Raw genomic sequence first — 22035 nt, forward strand, 5'->3', positions numbered from 1 at the left:
CTTGGACCTTGAATTGCTGATCTTGCAATTGACAGAATCAGCATCTTAACAGCTGAGCCACCATGGACGTTATCAGACGAGGGAAATTGGAAGTATAATCCAATGGCAATCCGAACGCAATCATGGGGCTTAACGTTATTGTGTGATAGACTACCACATGCAATTTTGGGCAATGGCAAGCTATTTTTGGGCAATGGGAAGTCAGTTTGAACGCAATTCGAATTCACGTAAATTTGCTGAACTAGCGAATTCTTGTGAATGTGTTCTGGCCCCACTTTCTTTTCATTTGAAATTCAGAGAAATTCCTCCCGTGTGATAAATCCCCATTTCGCTGTCTCTGCCTTGGGGATGCCATAAGTCAAAACTGACTTGGAGAACTGGCAACCAGAGGCCCTCCTTTTCTAGGACATGTCCTACATTTCAACCTTCTTCTGCTCAGGATGAATTCCCAAATGTCCTGCATCCTGAGCATGACTAAGAAGCATAAATTTAGATATGTAAACATGTATGCTCAGGAAGAAAAGGAAGAAGGAGAAGAGGAGGAAAAAGAAGAAGGGGAAAAGAAGAAAAAGAAGAGGAAAAGGAGGAAAAAGAAGAGGTAGAAGAGGAAGAACAAGGAGGAGGAAGAGGAAGAAGAGGAAAAAGAAGAAGAGGAAGGGGAAAAGAAGAAGTTGAAGAAGAGGAGGAGGAGGAAAAAGAAGAGGAAGAAGAAGAAGATGATGAAGACGAGGAGGAGAGGTAGAAGAGGCTTCAAGAAGAAGGAGAGAGAAGGAGGAGGAGGAAGACGAAGAGGAAGAAGAGAAAGAATAAGAATAATGACAAGAAGACGAAGAGGAGGACGAACAACAACAACAACTACAGTCCAAAGCCAGAGGCCGCAGAAGGGGCGAAGGGAGGGCGACCTAGGCCCAGCCACTAGGCCCCTCCTCCGCCCTCGCCGCCATTTCGCCCTCCCTCCCTCCCGGAGGCCGAGGAGGAGCCAATCCGTGCGGAGGATGTTGGCGGCGGGGAGGAGGCGGAGTTGGGGGAGGCCCGGTTGCTAGAGCAGCCGAGAGTCTCGAGGCGGAGGCCAGCAGCAGGAGCCCCAGCTGAAGAAGCCTGAGGGGGCGGCAGTGGCGCTGCGCCATGGAAGGTCTGGAGGGACGAAGAGGGATGGGGCGGGGCGGCTGCATCCACACTGGGGAAATAGCCCGGTTTGGTACCGCTTTAACTCTCTGTCTGGGTCTTTGCTATGGAATTCTGGGAGTTGGAGAATTCCATAGCCTTCATCCAGAAAGAGAGTTAAAGCGGAGCCAAACCGCGTTATGTCCCCAGTGTGGATGCAGCCTTTTGTGCGCAGCCTGGTTTGGGGAGGGAGGTGCCCGGGCGGAATGGGGTTTTGAGCTCTTTTTCCCTTGCAGGGCCTTGTCCTCCTTTGCTGTGGAGGACGCAGAGGTCCTCAGTTTTCCCAGGACCTGTCATACATTTCAAGCCTCTGTCCAGGAGGACTCTTCCCAAATGTCCTCCATTTTGTACATTTTGCAAGGCCTTGTCCTCCTTTAAGGTCAGGGATGTAGGACCTGCCCTACATTTCAGCCTCCAAGAGGAATTGCAATACGCCCTCCATTGTGAGCATGACTAAGAAGCATGGATTTATATTTTTATATTAATGCTTTAGCTTGCATTTGCCATTAATCTTTTAGCTTGCATTTTTATATCAATGTTTTAGCTTGTATTTCCCCCCCTGAATGCCCTACATTTTGCAGGGCCTTGATCTCCTTTGCGGTGAGGACGGGGTGAGCCTCCTTTTCCAGGACCTGCCTTGCTTTCCAGCCTTCTGTCAAAATGTCCTCCATTCTGAACATGACTAAGATGCATTAATATGTATTTATATTAGTGTTTTTAGCTTTTTATTTGGTCATGTCCTCCATTTTTTCCTCGAAGGCCCTACATTTTGTGCTGCCTTGCCCTGTTTTGAGGTTAGGGCTGCTGGTCACCCCACCAAAGGATCACCCTTATTGTTAGCACAAATCTTTAGTTTGGGGTTAAATTTAAACCCTTTCCTTTATGTTAACAAAATTTATTGCCTGGGAGGAGAGCTGTGTCTCAGACTCAAGAGGTTTTCTTTTTTTAGAAAATAAGGCTGTGTGTGTTATCTGTTATGTTATTATTTGCAAGTCAAAGTTATTGTTAATGTTTTGTGAAGGTTATTTAAAAGGCTAGCCTCACGCTTGCTCCGGAAACTCCAACTGGTCCAGAATATGGCAGCCAGGTTGGTCTCTGGTCCATCCAGAAGGGACCCTATCACACCGATCTTAAGATCACTTCGCTGGCTGCCTATTCGTTTCCAGGCCCAGTACAAGGTGTTGGCTATGACCTTTAAAACCCTAAATGTCTGCAACCTCCCAGAGGGCCTTTTCAGCTACCGCTCCCAGATTATAGAACGGCCTCGAGATCCGTCATATTACCACCTTAAATAGCTTTTTATAAATAATAATAATAATAATAATAATAATAAAATCTTATTTGTATTTTCCAGCCTCTCCCAGGTGGATCGAGGCGGGATTACAACCCAGTGCAATATACACTATACAAATACAAATCACAACAATAAAAACAGCACAATATAGTACAATAGAATATAAAAATAGGTAACAATTAAAAACGCTACTATCAAAGTGAAAGAGGAGAAAGATATTTCAATCTAGGTCAAAGAGGTAGAAGAATATGTCTTATAAGAGATCAGGTGGGTAAACTTGCCGGAAGACATCCGTCTTAACTGCCCTCTTAAAGGCCGCCAAGGAGGTAGTGAGATGGATCTCTTCCGGGAGACTCTTCCAGAGTTTTGGAGCAGTTGCAGTAAAGTCTTTCTGGGAAGTGGAAGTTAGTCTGATTGTGTGTGATTCCAACAAATGCTTCCCCACCCAACGTTATAAGAGTGCGGGGCGGATTATGTAGGGAGAGGCGTTCCTGCAAGTAACTCGGACCCAAGCCATGTAGGGCTTTAAGAGTAATAACCAACACTTTGTATTGCACCCAGAAGCTAATTGGCAGCCAGTGAAGATCTTTTAAAATTGGAGTTATGTCATCAAACCTTGATGAACCGGTGACCAGTTTGTCTACCATATTTTGAACTAATTGAAGCTTCCGGACTTGGTACAAGGGTAGCTCCGTGTAGAGCGCATTACAGAAATCAAGACAAGAGAAATGCAGGCTAAAGCATGTACTACTGCTTCAAGGTCCTTTTGGTTCAGGTAGGGATGCAGTTGGTGTATCAACCGAAGTTGGTACCAAGCCGTGAAGACAGATCTCTTCCGGTAGGCCTTTCCTGAATAGATACCCAACCACCAAAAAGAAAACGTAACCCATTTTTCTCTAATTTACAGCCACTGGTTGTTGTTATTGTTATTGCTGCTAGAGTTTTAATTGTGTTTTAAATTGTAATTGGTGGTATTTTAAGGGGGAAGGGCTTCGGGGGTTATATTATGAAGAGCCCTGGTGGCGCAGTGGTTAAAATGCCTGTACTGCAGCCACTCACTCAAAACCATAAGGTTGCAAGTTCAGTACCAGCGAAAGGGCTCAAGCTTGACTCAGGCTTGCATCCTTCTGAGGTCTCTAAAATGAGTACCCATATTGTTGGAGGCAATTAGCTTACAGTTGTAAACAGCTTAGACACTGTTAGTTCAGTATGAAGCAGCACATAAATGAAGCTGTTTGTTTTGTTTTTATGAATGTACATTTTAATGTTGTAAGCCGCCCCAATTGCGTTGTGCAGAGGGGTGGGATAAAATAAAGATGGCAGGAGGATTCTTACCTCTCAACCCATGTCTCTTTATCTCTCTTTGTGTGTTTGAAATTGAATTTTCCAGAAATGTCAAGAGTGGAGGAATGGGAGGTGGATAGCCAAACAAGAGGCTTTTTTTTTGTTTTGCAAAAGGATTTGCTTTGATAGGCATTATCAGTTGCAGAATAATAATAATAATAATAATAATAATAATAATAATAATAATAGTTGGTACAGTGGGCCCTTGTTTGGGTCTAGGGCTTTCTGTGGATTCCAAAATCTGTGGATGCTCTAGTCCTGTTAAATACAATAGGGTAGTAAAATGGTTTCCCTGGTGGCAAAATCAAGGTTTTCTTGCTGGAAATTATTTATTTTGAAAATATTTTTCAAGCAGTGGATAGAAAATCCATGGATATGGAGGGCTGACCATGTGTGTACACATGCACTCGCATATGTATTTTTTTAATTCCCTAAACTATTCAGATTTCTATGTTTCAGATTTTTTAATGCAACTCTCTGCAAGCTTCTTGAGCTGTTTCAAGAAGCAGTTTGATAAGAGGGGAGGAAGCTGCTTGGAAATGATTTTAAAGAACTATGATGCTAGCAATCTGGTGAGGGTCGTGTGTGTGTGTGTTTGTCTGTTTTGATCTGGAATGTATTCGATATGAGTATTGGCAAACAGATGCTGAGAGATCCATTTTTGTTGGAATCCCACATTCTAGTCAGTGCAGGTTTTATACAGTATTTCAATTACAGATGCAGAAAATGTAATGGTAAAAGTGATTTCAATGTTACTTGGGGAGAAAGGCCTAAACTTGGAAGGAGTTCTTTGCTGGTTCAGACATTCTCCCCTTTGGTGGAGTAAGGTTTGGCCGACTTCTCTTTCCACATCAGTGTTATCTCATTCCAGAGCAATGACCTTGTATGGCTAGTTTTGGCTGTGCTAGTTCAAGTAGCATAGCATTCTTGTGCCATATGCGGTTTAAAATATTTCATGTATATTAGATCCTTCTGTTCATGTGGTCAGCATTCTTGTCACATCTGGCCAACAAAATACTCATTTATTTCTTTTTTTGCTTTGGGCAGCTGACGTTCTGAGGATGACAGCATTGTTTGGACTGCTTTATCATCATCTGTTTTATTATTTGTGTTGCGTTGGTCCTCCTTTTTTCTGTCCTATAACAGTCACAGGGAACAAATCCTATTCTGATATTGACAAGTTATAGAAGAGGAAGGGGTAATGTTGATGAAGAAAAACTGAAATAACTAAAGCTGAGCAGCTTACTTCTAGAGGGAAAATAAAATGAAATTTCGGGATCATATCCTTCTGAAATCCATATTGTTTAAAGCCCATTGAAGTTAACATACTCTGAGGTATTGTAGTCGTCGTCTTTAAAAATGCAATCCTGTACATGTAATTCAGAAGTAATTCTCACGGAATTCATTGGGGCTTACTGCAGGAAAATGCATAGAGGAATTCTGCCTAAGACATAGAAGTGCTTCTGGTACAGTTTGAAGTGTCCCTTATCTGGTATTGTGAAATAATCCAATATTGTCCATATGGGTAGCTGAGATGGCGACACTTTTGCTTTCTGGTAGTTCAGTATACACAAACTTGGTTTCATCTACAAAATTATTTAAACATTGAATATAAAATTACCGTCACACTATAAGGTGTATATGAAACATAAATTTATTTGATGTTTAGAATTGGGCCCCATCTCCAAGATATCTCAGTAAGTATATACAAATATTCCAGAATCTGAAAAAATCCAAAACACTTCTGGTCTCAAGCATTTCAGCTAAGGGAGACTCAGCCTGTAGTATCTTGTTCAAAACTATAGGTCAGATAAAGATTTAGGTATAGGTTCAAATGTATAAAGAAAATATGTTTCCAAATTATTACTTTGTAGAGATTGGTGTTGGGGGTAAACAAACATGAGTTTTAAAATTATTTGTAGTAAGAATGTTTGACTAGGAGCAGAGAAAAGCAAGAGAAGTAATGCAGATAGTCACTGGTGCATAGTTAATAACTCTCTGAGAGTAGAGACTCTTGTTATGCTGGAAGAATACTGGCACATTTCTCCGAACAGTTACAGTTTTTTTGCATGTCGTCATCATTGATAGTCATTGCTCTGAATTTTAGATTATTCTATGTAGCCTTGAAATGACTGACTAGTCCACCACACTCATGAATGCAGTCACACTGGGCATTTCTACGTAGGACACAGTTTGGAAGGTTCCCATGGTTTAAGCCCTATTAAACTCAGTAGGGTGTAATTCCTAGTAGCATGAACTAGAAAACGTACTATTTTTTTTCTCTCTCTTCAGATCTATTGAATGTATTGATCTTGTGCATGGGCATATGTCTGCAACTTTAATTGCTGTAACATTGCAGTCCTGTGTCTTTGTATTCAGATGTTCTTTAAGCTTCTCAGAGTTCAGTGAGACCTGTTCCAAGAGAAGCATGGTTAGGATTGCAAGTTAAGGGTTTCTTTCCTTTGGTAGACAGCCTTAGTGTTTTTGCTTTCTTCATTTTGGTTCCTACTATTAATTTGTAAGTGTGTGATGAAATCTGTAGTAATGCAAAAGGAATACCTTTCTATAGCTGTTCTACATTGTATAATACTCAAAAAACATAAAGGTATCCAGTAATCATAGATACAGTTCACCCTCTGTATCCATGGATTCAATCATCCACAGCTTGAAAATATTTTTTAAAATAGGTAAATAGGAACCAAGGGCCCACTGTAGCTGGAAAGAAGGCATTTCTCTTATTTGCTAGATGATAGAAATCTCTTCCTCTCTTCCTCTCAGGTGCTCCTGGTTCTTTTATGACTTTTTTTCTGCTAAGACTAACATAACTATCTCTTTGAATATTTCCACAGTTGTAGATTAAAGGTTTAGTCTCCTTTAGCCAAAATGCTTGGGACCAGTTTTGAATTTTAGAAATTTTTCAGATTTTGGAATATTTGCATATACCTAATGAGATATCTTAGATATGGGACCCATGTCTGAACATGAGATTCTTTTATGCTTTGTACATACCTTCTACACGTAGCCTGAATATAATTTTATTCACACTGTTTTTAAATAATTTTATGCATGAAACAAAGTGTGTGTGTATTAACCCATCTGAAAGCAGAGATGTCACTATCTCAGCTGCTCATGAAATATTCTTGACAATTTTGGAATATTGCAGATTTTGTAATTCTAGTTAAGGGTGACTTAACCGATACCTAAAAAGTTTGCACATGTTTCATATTTCCAAGTTGAGCCCAAAATGTTCCTCACACTACACATCCATTCACAAAACAAAACAAAAAAAAAAAACCTTAGTCATGAATAAAGAATAAATACTTGGAATAAAGTTTACGATTGAAACAAACAAATAATAACAGTGAAAAGTTTAATGAACTGTTGTTTAATTGTTAAGTGAACTATTGTCTTAGTTTGTACATGCTGGGACTCTTATTAAAACTTTCATCTGAGTTTTACAAAGTCAGGTTGTGCTCCTGTTTGGTATTAGACAGTGTTGCACCTTCTCAGTCAAGGTAATCTCTCAGTTGCTGCTTGAGTTTAAATTTAAGTGGGAAGTCAAAGATTTTCCTTTTCAGATGGGAACAAAAACCAAAGCATTGTTTCAAAATCTCTATTAAGTCCAGACTAGAACAAAAGCTAAAAGAAATGTTTTGGTTCAGAATAAATGTTCAATAAGAAAAACAGATGTTGATACATTCCTTTGCATTATGTATTATGGGCAAATTAAGGTACATTTTTCACATGTGCACATACATGTGCATGCACACAGATTTATCAGTGCGTACATACATTATCTGTTCTCACCAAGGACATGGAAGTAGCAGGACTAAGGGCTACTACAACTAAGGCTGTATCAGCAAGTTGTTCTTCAAAGCTTTTTTGTGTGTTTTTGACTTCAAAATTGGAATATACAAAGGCTTTTTTTGTGGTTTTTTCGGGCTATGTGGCCATGTTCTAAAAGAGTTTCTTCCTTACGTTTCGCCAGCATCTGAGGCTGGCAGATTCTGGCGAAACATCAGGAAGAAACTCTTCTAGAACATGGCCACATAGCCCCAAAAAACCACAAAAAACTATGGATGCTGGCCATGAAAGCCTTCGACTTCATATACAAAGGCTGTTCCTTTAAAATATATATTTTTATTATGACAACAAAACAAATAAACACTGACTTTCCATATCTTAAAAACATACAAGGAAAAAGCATATCTAACTAACAACAAAGCTAAAAAGAAATAATAAAGATAATATATGCATACCAAACAGAGACACAGAGGCTTCCAGCATATCTGACTATGGCTCTTTTATGGAACCTATCTATGGGCCCAAACAGACAGGCCAAAATAAAGCTGCTTCATGCCACTTTGGAGGTTTGCTGTTTAAATGATGCAGGCATCCTAAGAGGCTGGAAGCTGCACCAAAGCCACGGTCTAGTCCTAAGGACTAGAGCATAGCTTTAGCGCAGCTTCTGGCCTCTTAAGGTGCATGTGTCATTTAAACAGCATACCTCCATAGTGACCCAAAGCAGCTTTATTTTGGCCTCTCTGTTCAGGTCCTTACTCTTTTTCATTTGTTCAAAAGCTGATATAATGAAATAACTTCAATCATACCATCATACTACATTCCATGTACTATGGCCATGGAAACCCACTGGGTAACCTTGGACAAGTCACACACACTCAGCCTCAGGGGCTGGCGATGACAAAGCCACTCTGAAGAAACTTGCCAAGAAAAACCCATGATAGATTCATCTTAGGGTTGCCATAAGTCGGAAATGACTTGAAGGCACACAACAACATACTGTACTACAATTAATAGTCCTTACCAAGGATCTAGTAAAAGTATTAAACATTTTAAAGCAAATACTCCTATATTACTGGGTGATCAGTCTGTAAATTCTGTTTACTTGCTGTTGTTGTGTCCTTGTTTCCAATTTATGGCATCCCTAAGGTGAACCTATCATAGGGTTTTCTTGTTAAGATTTGTTAAAAGATTTGCTTTGACTTTGCTTTCCTTTAAGGCTGAGAGAGTGTGACTTGTCCAAGGTCACAAACTAGAATCTGGGCAATCCCTAATGGTGGCACCTGGATATAATAGCATAGAGCCCAGTTGGATCTAAGGGTATAGCTGCTACCAAGGAATATATCCACTCTTGTATAATCCAGTCTGATCTACAGTTGTCTCAGAAGCATCAAGCACTAACAAGAAGCCATAATTAACTTAGCTGCATGTTATCACATACATTTATCCATCTTACAGAAAGGAAATAGTAATGCCGAAAGCCTTGTGTAAAAGAAAATCTGAAAATTCATGCTAGAGATTATTATTATTATTATTATTATTATTATTATTATTATTATTAACCTTTATTTATAAAGCGCTGTAAATTTACATAGCGCTGTACATACGATCTTTTTAATTGGACGGTTCCCTGCCCTCAGGCTTACAATCTAAAAAGACACGACTCAAAAGGAGAAGGGAGTGGTGGAGGGGAAGGGGATGAGGGCCAGCAGTTCTTCTCTACCTCCGAGGCCTGGATCAGGGGAGATGGACTGGAGGGAGGGCTTGGCTTCTTAATGGATGGTTAATTTCAGAATCCATACAAAACAGATCACTTAAGAAATTGAGATAATATTGTCACAGTCTAGTCAGGATGGGTCTTATGTAGCCATTCAGTTGTTTTATTTTTATTTTTTAATTTAATCATGGGATTTATATCCTACCTTTCTCCCAAAATGGGATTCAAGACGGCCTGACTATGCCTATGTTGTTGAACTATGGCTTCCATCATTTTTCACCATCTGCTCTCCTAGCTATGGCTGCAGAATTTGTGGAGCATATGATTTCCATTCCTTGTCTGGGTTATGGATGGTGAAGGCTGAAGACATGTTTGTTCCTATTTTCCAAGGAATTTTACACTGATGTGCTTTGTATAGCCTGATAGAAAGAACGGGGGAAAAACCTGTAATATTGGCTACCAATGAAGATGAAAATGACAAAATGCATCTGATCCAACAGACCATCATACTTGCTGGACTGTGTATTACACACATATACTATTGTAGTTTTCTAACTTTGGGTTATTACATAGATATTCATCTATTTATTTCTTGACACTTTTATACTGAATCAACACATACACAATTTTTATATTCCAGGAATGGACCCACTCTACTCTTTTCCTGCCCCTCACCCATACCCATTTTCATAGACGGATGAATATCCTGACATACATACTCGAGAATGGCATACTCCTCTGTTGTTGTTACCAGCAGCCCCAGGAGGATGAGCAGAAATACTCATGCTGTGCTTGGCTGTTGGTCTCGGGACTTGAACAATGGCCAGTATGGGTTGTAGAGCTCATCTCAAGCAGCATGTGACATCTAGTATGACTTTCCCTTACTATGTCAGTGAACAAGGCAGTGAAATTTTTCATCAGGGCTAATAATATTGAGGTCCAGGAGAGAACTTGTCAACTTGAGTACAAATGTTCCCTCATCTCCTTCCTGATCTTTCCCTTTCTAGTATATGTACCCCAAACATACATATGCAAACATTTTCGTTTTAAACGAACCGGTAAACTGAGTAGGGGGGAGGAAACAGGTTTTGGCAGAATGGAGGATCCTTTCAGATGTACAGAGATGTATTTTGGTGAGGCTAAAGTATTTCAGTTACAGATCCTTATTTCAGTGCATTTAGTCACAACAAAACTCAGTCTTTGGCTTCCAAATACAATGCAAAATATTTATTATACGAAGTTAGTTAAAATTCCTGTTGTAGTCTTTCCTCAAAAGACTCTTGGGGACAGTCTTGTTTGATGATGAGAAAGAAGGATGGGAAATGTTTGGCCCTCCAAATTCTTAGACACCAGTTCCTTGACGTTGCAGTCAGCATATTCTAAGGGTGTGACAGTTGTAGTCAAAAACATCTCGAGGGCCAAAGAATTACCATGGTCACTCACTGAGTTTGTGTCTGATGCTAGACTCCACAGAGTTTGTGTAGTAGGTTAGAGCATTGTTTTGTCTGAGAACTTCTTAATAGTTTTTGCCTCCATATTATATATTGTTTTGTCATAATGAGTTCTTCATGTAACTCTTTAACACTATCAGTGTCAAAGAGAAAACTTTCTTATTTTGTAAGACAGTCTTGCTTTGTGCCAAGCCTTGGAAGATTCATTTCTCTAAACATTTTTGCCCTGTTTTGTTGCTTGTAAAGGCTACTTGGTTCTTAGGTAAATAACGGATTTGCATGAGCTTTTTATAAGGACATTGGTTCATTCAAGATAGCTATGAAATAGGATGGGAAGTATCCAGCAGTGATGGTACATAGCAATAAGATTTCTTTCTGTGAAGGAGTGAGCAAAGAATGGCCTCATGTAGTCATGCAAACCCAGTGTGCCCCAGACTTTTTTAAAAATAATTGACAGCAGTTTGTCCCCTTAAAATTTATGATAGATTTGCTAAATGTGCTATAGCCAATGTGGAAAAGAACCAAATGAACTTGAGTCATTTTATTATTATTATTATTTGCCATCAAGTCGACTTTGACTTGTGACCCTATGAATGAGAGATCTCCAAGAGTCCCGGAACTGGTTTCCTTGAATGAATCAATTCACCTGTAATGCCGTTGCCCTCTTTTCCTACTGTCTTCCACTGTACCAAACATTATTGTCTTTTCCATTGAGAAAACACTTCTGTAGGCATTTGTAGGTCCTCCAGCATGTTTCGGTGATCAACGTCTGGCAGATGTTGACCATAGAGTTGCACTGGAAATTCTTTAGGTAAAAAGAATAGTGTTGGTTTTTTTTATTTGCAGTTTTTCCACATTCATGGGGGACCTTCACCCCTAACCCCACCAGATCTGGAGGAACCACTATATACTACCATCCTCATAAAAATGAAATGGAGAAGAAGAAAAAATGTTTTTGGTTTTTCAGAACTGTTGCTCAAAGAAATTATATCAATTTTTGTGCGTGTGTGTGCCTTCAGGTTGCTGTCAACACTAACCCCATGAATTTCATAGCTAAATAGCACAAAAATGTGATGTATACCTTATTGTTGTGTGCCTACAAGTCATTTTTGACGTATGGTGACCCTAACACAAACCTATCATAGGGTTTTCTTGGCAAGTTTCTTCAGAGTTGGTTTGCCATTGCGGAAGTTGAGTTGAACAGAAGTGTTGAGTTTGCTTCACTGTTCTTCCATATTTTCTTAATTTTGAACTTTTCTGTTTGCTGTTTCATAGTAGGTTCCAAAATGTTATTACTGTGATAGGTATACTAAAGTTATACAAGATATGGCTACTATTCTATATTCCATATTTCTTTATTGGATTAAACATTCCCATTATCCAGAATGCTGCAGTGGAAAATAGTTCTAAATATTTTTTGCTACAGAAGTGGTAGTCAAATTCTCAGAGAATGACTTTGGAAAGAACTTCTCACTGGACATGGCACTCTTTAAAATATTTTTTAAAACTTTATGAGTTGGAATGGCATTGCCAGCTAAGTAAAGCTTAGCTTGTAAATTTAAGCAGAGCTGCTTGTGACTCCCATAAAACATGGCAGTTTTTACTGGGTAAAAAATAACTCAAAATAGAACTAATCTTTAAAAGATGGTAGCACAACAGGGAGGGATTTTAATCCTGTTTAAGAAACACAGGTAATTGGACTAGCTTGTGGTAGAAATCCCTTAAGCAGTTTTGCCTTCAATCATTACTATTTTAATGGCTTACCTCATTTTAGTTTTCTCTTTAGAGACTTCCTGCTCTGTAAGGTATTCGTGTGTTTTAAAAATATGTTTAAAGCTTAGTTTATCATGAAATTAATGCAGTTTCTTACTGTTGATAGTGGAGACACTGACAAAAATGAGCTTCACTTCATGATTAATGTTATTTTTATATAAAATGCCAATTTTTAAAATATATGTCTATAGAATGAACTAATTAAATTTACAGGAAAGGTATAACAATTTTCCCTGGGTAATAAAATCTGTTTGAGCTTTTCCAGTTTTAGGGCCACTCTTTTTAATTATACAGAGCATTTGTTGAAGCAAGAGGACCGTTGATCTAGGTAACCAGAAAGTCTGTGGTTTGAGAAAGTAACAATAACATGCAGATCTGCTACACATAATATTAAGTATCCCATTTGATAGTGCCTAGCTTAGCCTTAAATTTCTCTCCTGGTAAAAGAGCATCTGTTTTCAAGTTATGATAGGTAAGGTGGTCCTTTTTCTGCAATAAATGGTCTTTCTTACTTCCAAGTATCATGCTAATGATGGAAGAATTGGTAGACTCAGATTATTTGTTACCTATGTTTTAACATAAATGATTATTTATGGTCTTCTGGCTCTTCAGCTTCTAACACAGGGATATATAAACAAAAAGTACATAGAAAATACCAGGTCAGTGCTTTTTAACACAGTGTATTTCTGTAATGTCAACCATATAGTTCCTTCTCTAAGACAACAAGATTTTTTTTTAAAAAAAAATGTGATAAATAGTTAATCGATGTTGCACAAAACTGATAGGAGTAAGTACTGTAGTGGTTGTTCTTTGAATGTTTGAGAACAGTTCCTTTTAGACCTTTGGTTTTTTCTTACTGCATCTGTTGAAAATAAAAGGGGCACCATCCAGCTCATTGTTCCTGTGGAAGGAGATCTGATTTGGCTATACACACCCACAGCATACCAGGGATTACTTGCAGTAGGAGACCTCTGTGTGCATCTAGAAGGCATACATAGTTATAGTCATTGCTGTAATAATTCCCTTTGTTTGTTTCTCCATTTCTGTCCCCTTCACCTATTGTTCTCACAGGGTAGCAGTATATCATTTTGTATTCTGTAAATTTTCATGCATACAGTGGGTCCTTGTTATCCACTGGGGTTTGGTTCCAAGATCCTCCGTGGATAAGAAAATCTGTGGCTGCTCAAGTCTCATTAAATATAATGGCACAGCAAAATGGTGTCCTTTCTGTAAAATGGCAAAATTAAGGTTTGCTAATTGGAATTTATACGTTTTTTAAAAAATATTTTCAAGCTGTGGATGTTTGAATCCGTGGATAAAAAAAAACTGTATATAAGGAGGGCCAACTGTACTGCATAAACTATAAAAACAATACTTGTTGCTTATTCTTGTTAAAGAGATAAGTTATCAACTCTGATTATATACTATGGTATGAAGTGCTGACCTGGATTGAAAGACCTTTGCCTATTCATAGTCTGTTTGACAGCATAGTCTCTCATTCATTTTGAATAAGGACTTGCTAATGGGGTAGGTATGCTGTAGCTTTTCAGACTTGTAGCAACACCCAACAACCACACCCAACATAGACAGAGGTGAGGGAAGATAGGAACTGCAGTCCACCAGCTTTGAGGAGGCTACAAATTGGCCATGTGTCTTATGAGATGCTGCAACTCAATTTTCTCACAAGTACACAAGATCTTGTTATCTGAATAATCAGTTTATTTTAACTGAAGATACATTTTGAAAAGATAAAGGATTAAAGTCATTCTCAACAAATTAATCAGAAAGAAAACATATTTTTCCATAGGTAATTGATTGATCAAATGTATATTTTTAAAGAGACAGCACAAAAGTAGACTATTCTGTAAAACTATTTGTATACCTTGTTTAATAGTTGAGAGTGGTTCTGTTATATTTTAGAAAGAATGTTAAGATTCTTATCAGCCCAAACCATTGTTTAGATTTCTTACTTAAGAATGTATTTGTTATTTGGAAGTTGTGCATTTTGTATTGATTGGTTTCTCTTGGTCTTTTTAAACTCAGATGTTGGACTGTATTTAAAGATGTTGGACTGTTTTTAATTCAACTTAGCTGTAGGTAGATCCTAGTGAAATCATTGGGGCTCTCATTTTGACTGACTTTCCACATTAACCAAAATAGTTTGTCCAAAGTAGAACTAATTAAGTCTGGATCCAAGTTGTTGTTAATCTGTATTTCGAATGTAAGTTTGTGTGTTTCAGTGGATAATAGAAATTTATACCAAACATATGGAAAACTCTTATTCTTCTATGGAGTGTAATGTTTTCAATGAAGCAACTAAATATTACTAAATTGGAATGTGCAAGGAGGAAAGAAGGAACATTCTGGAAGGAGAAGATCCTGTAGCTGGCAGTTTGACAGCCTGAGGTTCCCCAGAGTATGAGAAAACACAGTTTCCCTTTCTGATACCCTGTTGTATGCACTGTATCAAAATGCCATTGACAAAGAGTCCTAATAGAAAGGGTTAGAAAATATTGTCTCTTCTAAGATCAAGATATTTTTCTTTCTAGTACAAAAGAAATATCCAGCTGCCTAAAAGATTACTGGTTCTTGGGAAATATACTGTACCTGCAATCAGTTGGCCATCTACCAAGAGTAATAGTTAAGGAACAGGAAAAGTGAAAGGTAATATAGTACTGCTCTTGTTGCAACTATGGAACATTAATTGTTGAGAGAGCCAGCATGGTGTAGTGGTTTGATCATTGGATTATGAATCCCTGCTCAGCCATGAAATATCACTGGTTGACCTTGGACAAGTCACACTCAGCCTCAGAGAAAGGCAAAGGCTGAATAAATCTTGCCAAGAAAACCACGTGATAGATTTGCCTTAGGGTCTCTATAAGTCTGATTTATGACTTGAAGGTAGGCAACAACAATTCTGTGAAGTACAGTATTCTGTCACCATCTTGCCATGAACCAGTAACAATTATAACTGTATCTGTTGAGCGTCATTAGTATTCATTTAGTTCAGTGAAAGGATGAAGTTTGTTTTTCCTATATTACTACTAGTATATGATTAATTTATGATCAACTGTTTATTGTGGAGGCGGGGGGGGGGGGACCATTCATGAATTACCTAATTAGGAAGGCAAATGTAAGAACTTCTTTCTTCCTTTACATTAAGGAAAGTCTGGCTTGAGTTTTGCATAGTGTATTTTTTTTCACAGTGTTGCCTTAGTTTACTCATTTTGCTTTGAAAATGTGGAGCCAGAGCAAATGCTCAGACTCTCTGAACAATTATAGTATAATTATCTTGTTAAGTAATTTTTCTGGTTTAAGAACATAAGAAGAGCCTTGCAGGTATGGTCAGCATTTATATGCTAGACGTGCGGCTTTCTGGCGGTCCGTTTTGAACCATGGGAGCACTGGCCTCAGGACTGCGGTGTCCAGTCACTCAGGGCTCGATTGGGGCTGGAATGGCCAGTCTGTTTGATCCCATAGTAGTTCTTTTTTATCCCTGTGCATTAGTCACTGAACAGTTGCATTCAGGGTTCTGAACTCTATTTCCCTCTCCTTTTAACATTGACTTCTCATCTGCTTGAAGACTTTCATCTGTCATCATTAAGACTTCTCTTTTGTTTGTTTTTTTGGCTGCACATAGTGTCTTTTTGTATTCCTTCCTGATAATGTCCCTGGCTTCAGTCCAACATTCTTCTGACTCTTGGTCAATTAGGCTTAAGTGCAAATCTATTTTGTTTTTCTTTTTTTACATTATCTTTACATTCAACGGGGATATTCATAAAATCATAGAATTATAGAATTGGAAGAGACCACAAGGGCCATCCGGTCCAATCCTCTATAATTATTCAGGTTGTATTGTATTGTATTGACATGATGGGTGGTTTAGCTTTTTGATATTAGCTGTTAATGGTCTGTGCCACAATCTGCTGTTACTGATTATGTCATCTATTTCAGCAGTTCTTAACCTGTGGGCCACAGACCTTGCAGGAGGCTACAATGTCCTCACAGGGGATCCATGAAGGAAAGAAAGAGACCATTCCTAGTTCAGGGAACTGTGTAGTGAACAGAAAGCACCTGCGCATGTGCTTGGCTCTCCTGTGTGACATCAGTGACCCTTGCTTCCTCCCTTGGCCTCTGGGAAACAAACCAATGGATAGAGATGCTGAGCAAGAGCCTGCCTCCCAATGACTTCACAACTCCTCTCTGTCAGTCCCTGGCCCTAGTCTCTAGGATGGCATCCATCTGAGGGCAAGGGGGAAGAAGATGCTGCCTGTGCCTTTGCCCTCCATCATGGTGCTGCCCTGAGGCACATGGCAGTGGGCAAGAGAACAAGTGGTGATGACAGTGCCCATTTTCATAGCCCTTCATTCTCAGTGGCTGGTGTGGATGTGCTCCTCTCAGTCTCCCTCTCCTCCCTTCTCTGCCCATGCTCCACACATAGTTTCTCTTTAACTCCTGGGCAACATAGAAAATGCAGGAGTGGGAGTTGACTTCAAAACCCTCCTCATGAAGGAAGTGAAGGGAGGCAGGTGGGATAAAAAAGAAAAAGAAAATAGGGAACTAGAGTTGGGAGGGGGAAGCAGGGAAAAAGGGGTTGGCCTCAGCGGGCAGGATGTCAATCACCCTTCTCCAGTTCCCCATCCTCTCACAATTTTTCAGAGGATGATGGATGGGTGGTAGACATTGCCTTGGTGAGTGTGCTGCCTGGCTTGCTGCCTTCTCCCTTGATTAAGGCTAAGCCTGCAATTCCTTTTTTACTTATTTGGGAGTAAATCCTTTATTTCCAATAATGGGAAAGTTCAGAGAGAAAAAAGGTGCAAGATAAAGTGTGGAACTTGAGGCAGGGAGGAGCTGACTCAGCACTACAGCTCTTATGTCATTTAGTCTTGGAAAGACTAAATGTTTAGTAACCTTATGCGCTTTCCAGACCGGTGCTTTGCACCAACCTGAATACATGCTAGGGTTGCCCGAGGATGGCGCCACCGCACACCCCACAACCCTAGCACTTTGCGGTGGTGTGATAATGGCAGCGCCCTGTATACACGAGTGCTGCCATTATGACATCACGGCTGCGCCACAGCCAAATGGCGCAGCCGGACATGACATCCCCACAATGCTGCAGGGTGCTTTGGGCGCCCTTTCAGCGTTGCAGGAAGGCGCTCCGAAATGGAACTCCTTTCTGCCACATGCATTGCTGGTGCAGCCTTTACATGGCCGCACCAGCCATGCGGAAGAGAAAGGGGCCAAGCGGCCCCTTTCTCCCCTTCCCCGCAGCTGTCGGGGTGTTCTTGGGGTATGAAGCCCCAAGGACACCCCTTTCCAGGCCATGGGGAAGCGGCGCTTTGCCACTTCCCCAAGTCCTGGAGAAGCGGCGGATTTGGGCCTCTGGGGCTGCCGCTGCAGATGCCCAGGCCTCAATCCGGATGGGAAAGAAGCGGGTGCAGACCGTCTCAAAGGGGCGGTCTGTATCCCGCCTTAGTTATTAAGGTAGTACAAAATGCTAATTTTAGCTGACTGTGATGGGATAGAGGGTGTTGGTGTCTTTGAAGAAACACAGTGCTTTGTAGATGAGATGACTCACCTTTATTTACTAAAAAAAGTACCTGTACTCTCTTTCTAACTTGAAGATAACTCCTCAAAGTATGTTCATTCATTCATTCATTCATTCTTTTTTGCTCTTTATCAAGAGAACATTATGTTCACTAATTTCTAAAGAGATTTCTTAAAGCCATTGGTTACAGTACTGGTATTTTCTATTATTTATCTGTTCTTTAAAATGAAAAACCAATATAAAGAAGTTCCTTTATAGAAGAAAAGAGCTAATTATCTGCAACACTAGAAAAACAACAACAGCAAAAGAATCAGGTTTAATGTGAGGAGGAGGGAGTTAAGCTTTCCATATGTATTTCGTGCACTTTAGAGTTTTAAATTTTGAGTTAAATCTTGGGGTTCATGGCAGCAAAAGATATTTAAAGGGCGTCCCTGTTTAAAAAAAAAAAGATTAACAACTACTGATCTATTTGATTTCTATCTTAATCATCAGCTTATGTCCATGTATACAGTCAGCTCTTTGGTTACTTGAATAATAATGTGTCTGCGATGAACACACTGTTGCCCTCCCAAAATTTCATCAGTCACTCTCATGATTCATTACTTGTTCCTAAGACGAATCTTCCTACAATATTTGATTCTGCTCTGTTTCTTGTTTTTGCATTTTAGTCACGTATGATTAACAAGAAGTTCTGTTTTGGTGTGTGATCAATTTTTTCCTGGACTCCAGCACAGAAACTTTCAATTTCTTGCCTTCTACCTCTGTAGTTGGAGCATAAACATGGATTATGATTATAGATGTTTTCCCCTGAATAGTTCATCAGATTTTGCATTATATCCTTTGACTGCTTTTGCTGCATCTCTCCTCACTATTAATACCACTCCATTTCTTCTTAGATTTCCATGTCCTGCATGAAACATTGTGTGATTTTGTAATTCAAAATATCTAATTCCTGTCCACCTTAGCTCACTCATCTCAAATATTGGAATCGTTATGCATTTCATTTCTTGTTTTATTACAACTAGTTTCCCTCAATTCATGCTTCCCATATTCCATGTTCCTATAATATGTGTTGTGAATCTTCAGAACAACTGAACATCCTTTCAGCTTGAGTTAACTTGCCTCATTGGACACAGTGCTACTTGTAGTTTTCCTCTGCTGTTGAGTTGTATCTGGTCTGGAAGCCTCACCTTTTGACACTACCTCTTGTTTCATTTTGGATTGTCTCATTATAGGATTTTCAACATAAAAGACTTTCAAAAGGGGTTTACCATGTCTCCTTTTGTGCATTATAAACAGGTGTTAGCTATGTTGCCACTGCCATTGTTTCTGAGACATCCTCTGCCAGTGTCACCCTCTACTAATACTGCTGCCCAGTAGCTGTTTGGCACATTTTGTCTGGCCCCTCAGAAAAATCCTGTCTGACGTGGGAAACCCTAGCAGCAGCACTATTAGCAGCAGCATGGCCTCTTGCCTCCCCATCACTCAATCCCACCACCACTGAAATCTGGTGCAGTGGTGGGAGTTACATTCCTAGGCTGCCTTAATTAAAAGGAATAAAAAGATCTGAATGCTGTGCAGTTGAGAAAACATGATTATGTACCCCAGCTCAATGTAGTATAGGGTGCTTCTGCTGCTAGCACAGTCTTTAAATTAAGTTTATGACTAAAAGCTTTAGAAGAGAAAATGGATGAGGTCTACTGATTTATTTGTTTCATTGTTTAGGTTTTGCAAAATGTTTACACACAAGTGCTGTCTTTTAGTCATTGGTTCACCCAGTATAAGGGATTTGAATGTTAAGAGCACTACCCCAGTCAGTATTCCGATCCCTAAGGATGGTAGATTTATTCTACCGTTACCCACAGGAACAGGAGGAGGCTTTGCATGTTTGGGTAGAAATGTGGAGCATTTTAGGCATAGATATGAGTAAAACTCATGAAGATGCTGCATAATTATTGCAGTTTTTATGTCATCATTCCTCTTGTAGGTATGTTGAAATTAAATAAAAGCAAACTAACTTCTGTGGCCTAAGAAATGAAAAACAGAAATTATATTGACACAATCCATATGTGTGTATTTCTTTTAAGATGATGAAAGTGTGGAACGACCGGAAGATTTGTTACCATGCAAAATTTGTGGAAGGACCTTTTTTCCAAATGCATTAGTAAGTACAAAATCAGGTGACTGAAAATAAGAGTGAGATGTATTCAGCTTCTTGAAAGTGAAGCTGTTCTACACTGCGGTAACCAAATTATCCAATTTCCCAGTGTCACCAATTCAAGCATACAGTATATGTTCTTACTCAGAATTGTTTGGGAATGAATTATTATTCAATTAGGTTAGAGTTAATTACTCATGCCGTGAAAGCAGCTGACTAGCAAGGTAATTGCATCCTTATTTATATGCCTGGGATTGCATGCTAGAACAGCAACTGATGTTTTTGTTTTCAGAATAGTAACCTTCCCTGTATCTCATCTCTGAGTGATAGTTTACTCTCTCAGGTCTCCCTGCTTTTTTTCTTTTTCTTTTTAATAAAGAAGGGAAACTATTTCCAAAAGTAAATGTTAACACTTTTTTCTCTTTTTATTTGCAGCGGAAACATGTTCCCATTTGCCAAAAAAGTGCTGCTAGAAAAAGAAAAACATTTGACTCCAGCAGACAGAGAGCTGAGGGAACTGATATTTCTACTGTAAAACCTCTGAAACCACGGGTATGTGCGTGCATGTTATAATATCACTATTTTTGACAGCTGTCTTTCAGTGGGCATGTCACTTAGTTACTGATTAAAAATATGCTATGTCTTCAGGTATTTGTTCATAGCAGGCATGGTTGATAATTAACCCAGTAGGAGTAGGTAATTGCTTTAAAGGTTATACATTTTTCTCTAAATCTACATTTTCATTAAGATTCTAGTTGTACATAGTATATCTAGAATGATTCATATTGGATGTTAATTATGCAGTTAGGCATCATTCACTCTAAATTTAACTCAGAAGTAGATTCCACTGACTGAAGAACAGGGTTTAAATACTCTTAAATAAATAAGTGAATGAGAGAAGAAATTTGAGAAATGTATAACCAGATGTGTTCTTAGCTCTTAAAGCAGCAATATCTACCCCTCAACTCTGAACAAAAGCAGGAGATACTGTTATTGCACATCCCTTATTTAGAAATCAAATGCATGTCTCATGAATGTCTCATGAAATATTAAATGTTTTATAACCAATCACCACTTCCCTATCAATGAGCTAAATATAGATTATATAACTTTTCTGCTTCTATCAAGAGGCAATATGACTTCATTTAAGAGGGATAAATTGTACTTAATGGTGTTATCTTTAATATTGCATACAGAGCTTGAAGCACTTATGTATAATGCACTTGATCAAATTATAATTATATGTGTGCTATTTCTATTGTCTTCATAGCCAGAACCCCCAAAGAAACAATCCAACTGGAGAAGAAAGCATGAAGAACTCATAGCAGCTATACGAGCAGCCAAAGGGGTTGATCAGGTTATTAAAGAAGGAGGAAAACTTCCACCACCACCACCACCTACATATGATCCTGGTATGTTGTGTGAAAGCCTGAAAATGTCCTTGAACTGCGGTATCTTCTTCTGAATATTTAGACAAACATAACCCATCTGTGTCATCTGATTATTTTCATCTGATTATGAACAGGTTAACATGTAGATCAAAGCATATGAAAAGGCATGTGTTATCATGCTTCTTTGGGATACATGTTTCTATACGTACCTGAAATCTATTTCTACATTTGTTTAGTAAGCCTATCAGGAAAAATGGATGCCAGGAATATTTCAGACAATGCTAGCTAAACTATCTCACCCGCCACTTCTAGCTTTCTTCTTTCTATCCTGAATTTTAATAATAATAATAATAATAATAATAATAATAATAATAATAATAATAATAATAAT

The 22035-nt window shown here is 38.9% G+C and overlaps 1 protein-coding gene across 1 annotated transcript in view; it reads left to right on the plus strand.

Moving 5' to 3' along the window:
• Positions 1-982: 982 nt before the first annotated feature.
• The window catches only part of ZC2HC1A (zinc finger C2HC-type containing 1A), a 38859-nt gene continuing 17806 nt past the window's right edge, over positions 983-22035 (plus strand). The window contains exons 1-4 of the mRNA XM_042462179.1: positions 983-1132; positions 20183-20259; positions 20689-20805; positions 21524-21665. Of these exons, the coding sequence (XP_042318113.1) occupies positions 1126-1132; positions 20183-20259; positions 20689-20805; positions 21524-21665 (343 nt within the window). The 5' untranslated portion in view covers positions 983-1125. The remainder of the gene's footprint in view (positions 1133-20182; positions 20260-20688; positions 20806-21523; positions 21666-22035) is intronic.

This window comes from Sceloporus undulatus, chromosome 4, assembly GCF_019175285.1.
Source record: "Sceloporus undulatus isolate JIND9_A2432 ecotype Alabama chromosome 4, SceUnd_v1.1, whole genome shotgun sequence".
In the NCBI taxonomy this organism is placed as follows: domain Eukaryota; kingdom Metazoa; phylum Chordata; class Lepidosauria; order Squamata; family Phrynosomatidae; genus Sceloporus; species Sceloporus undulatus.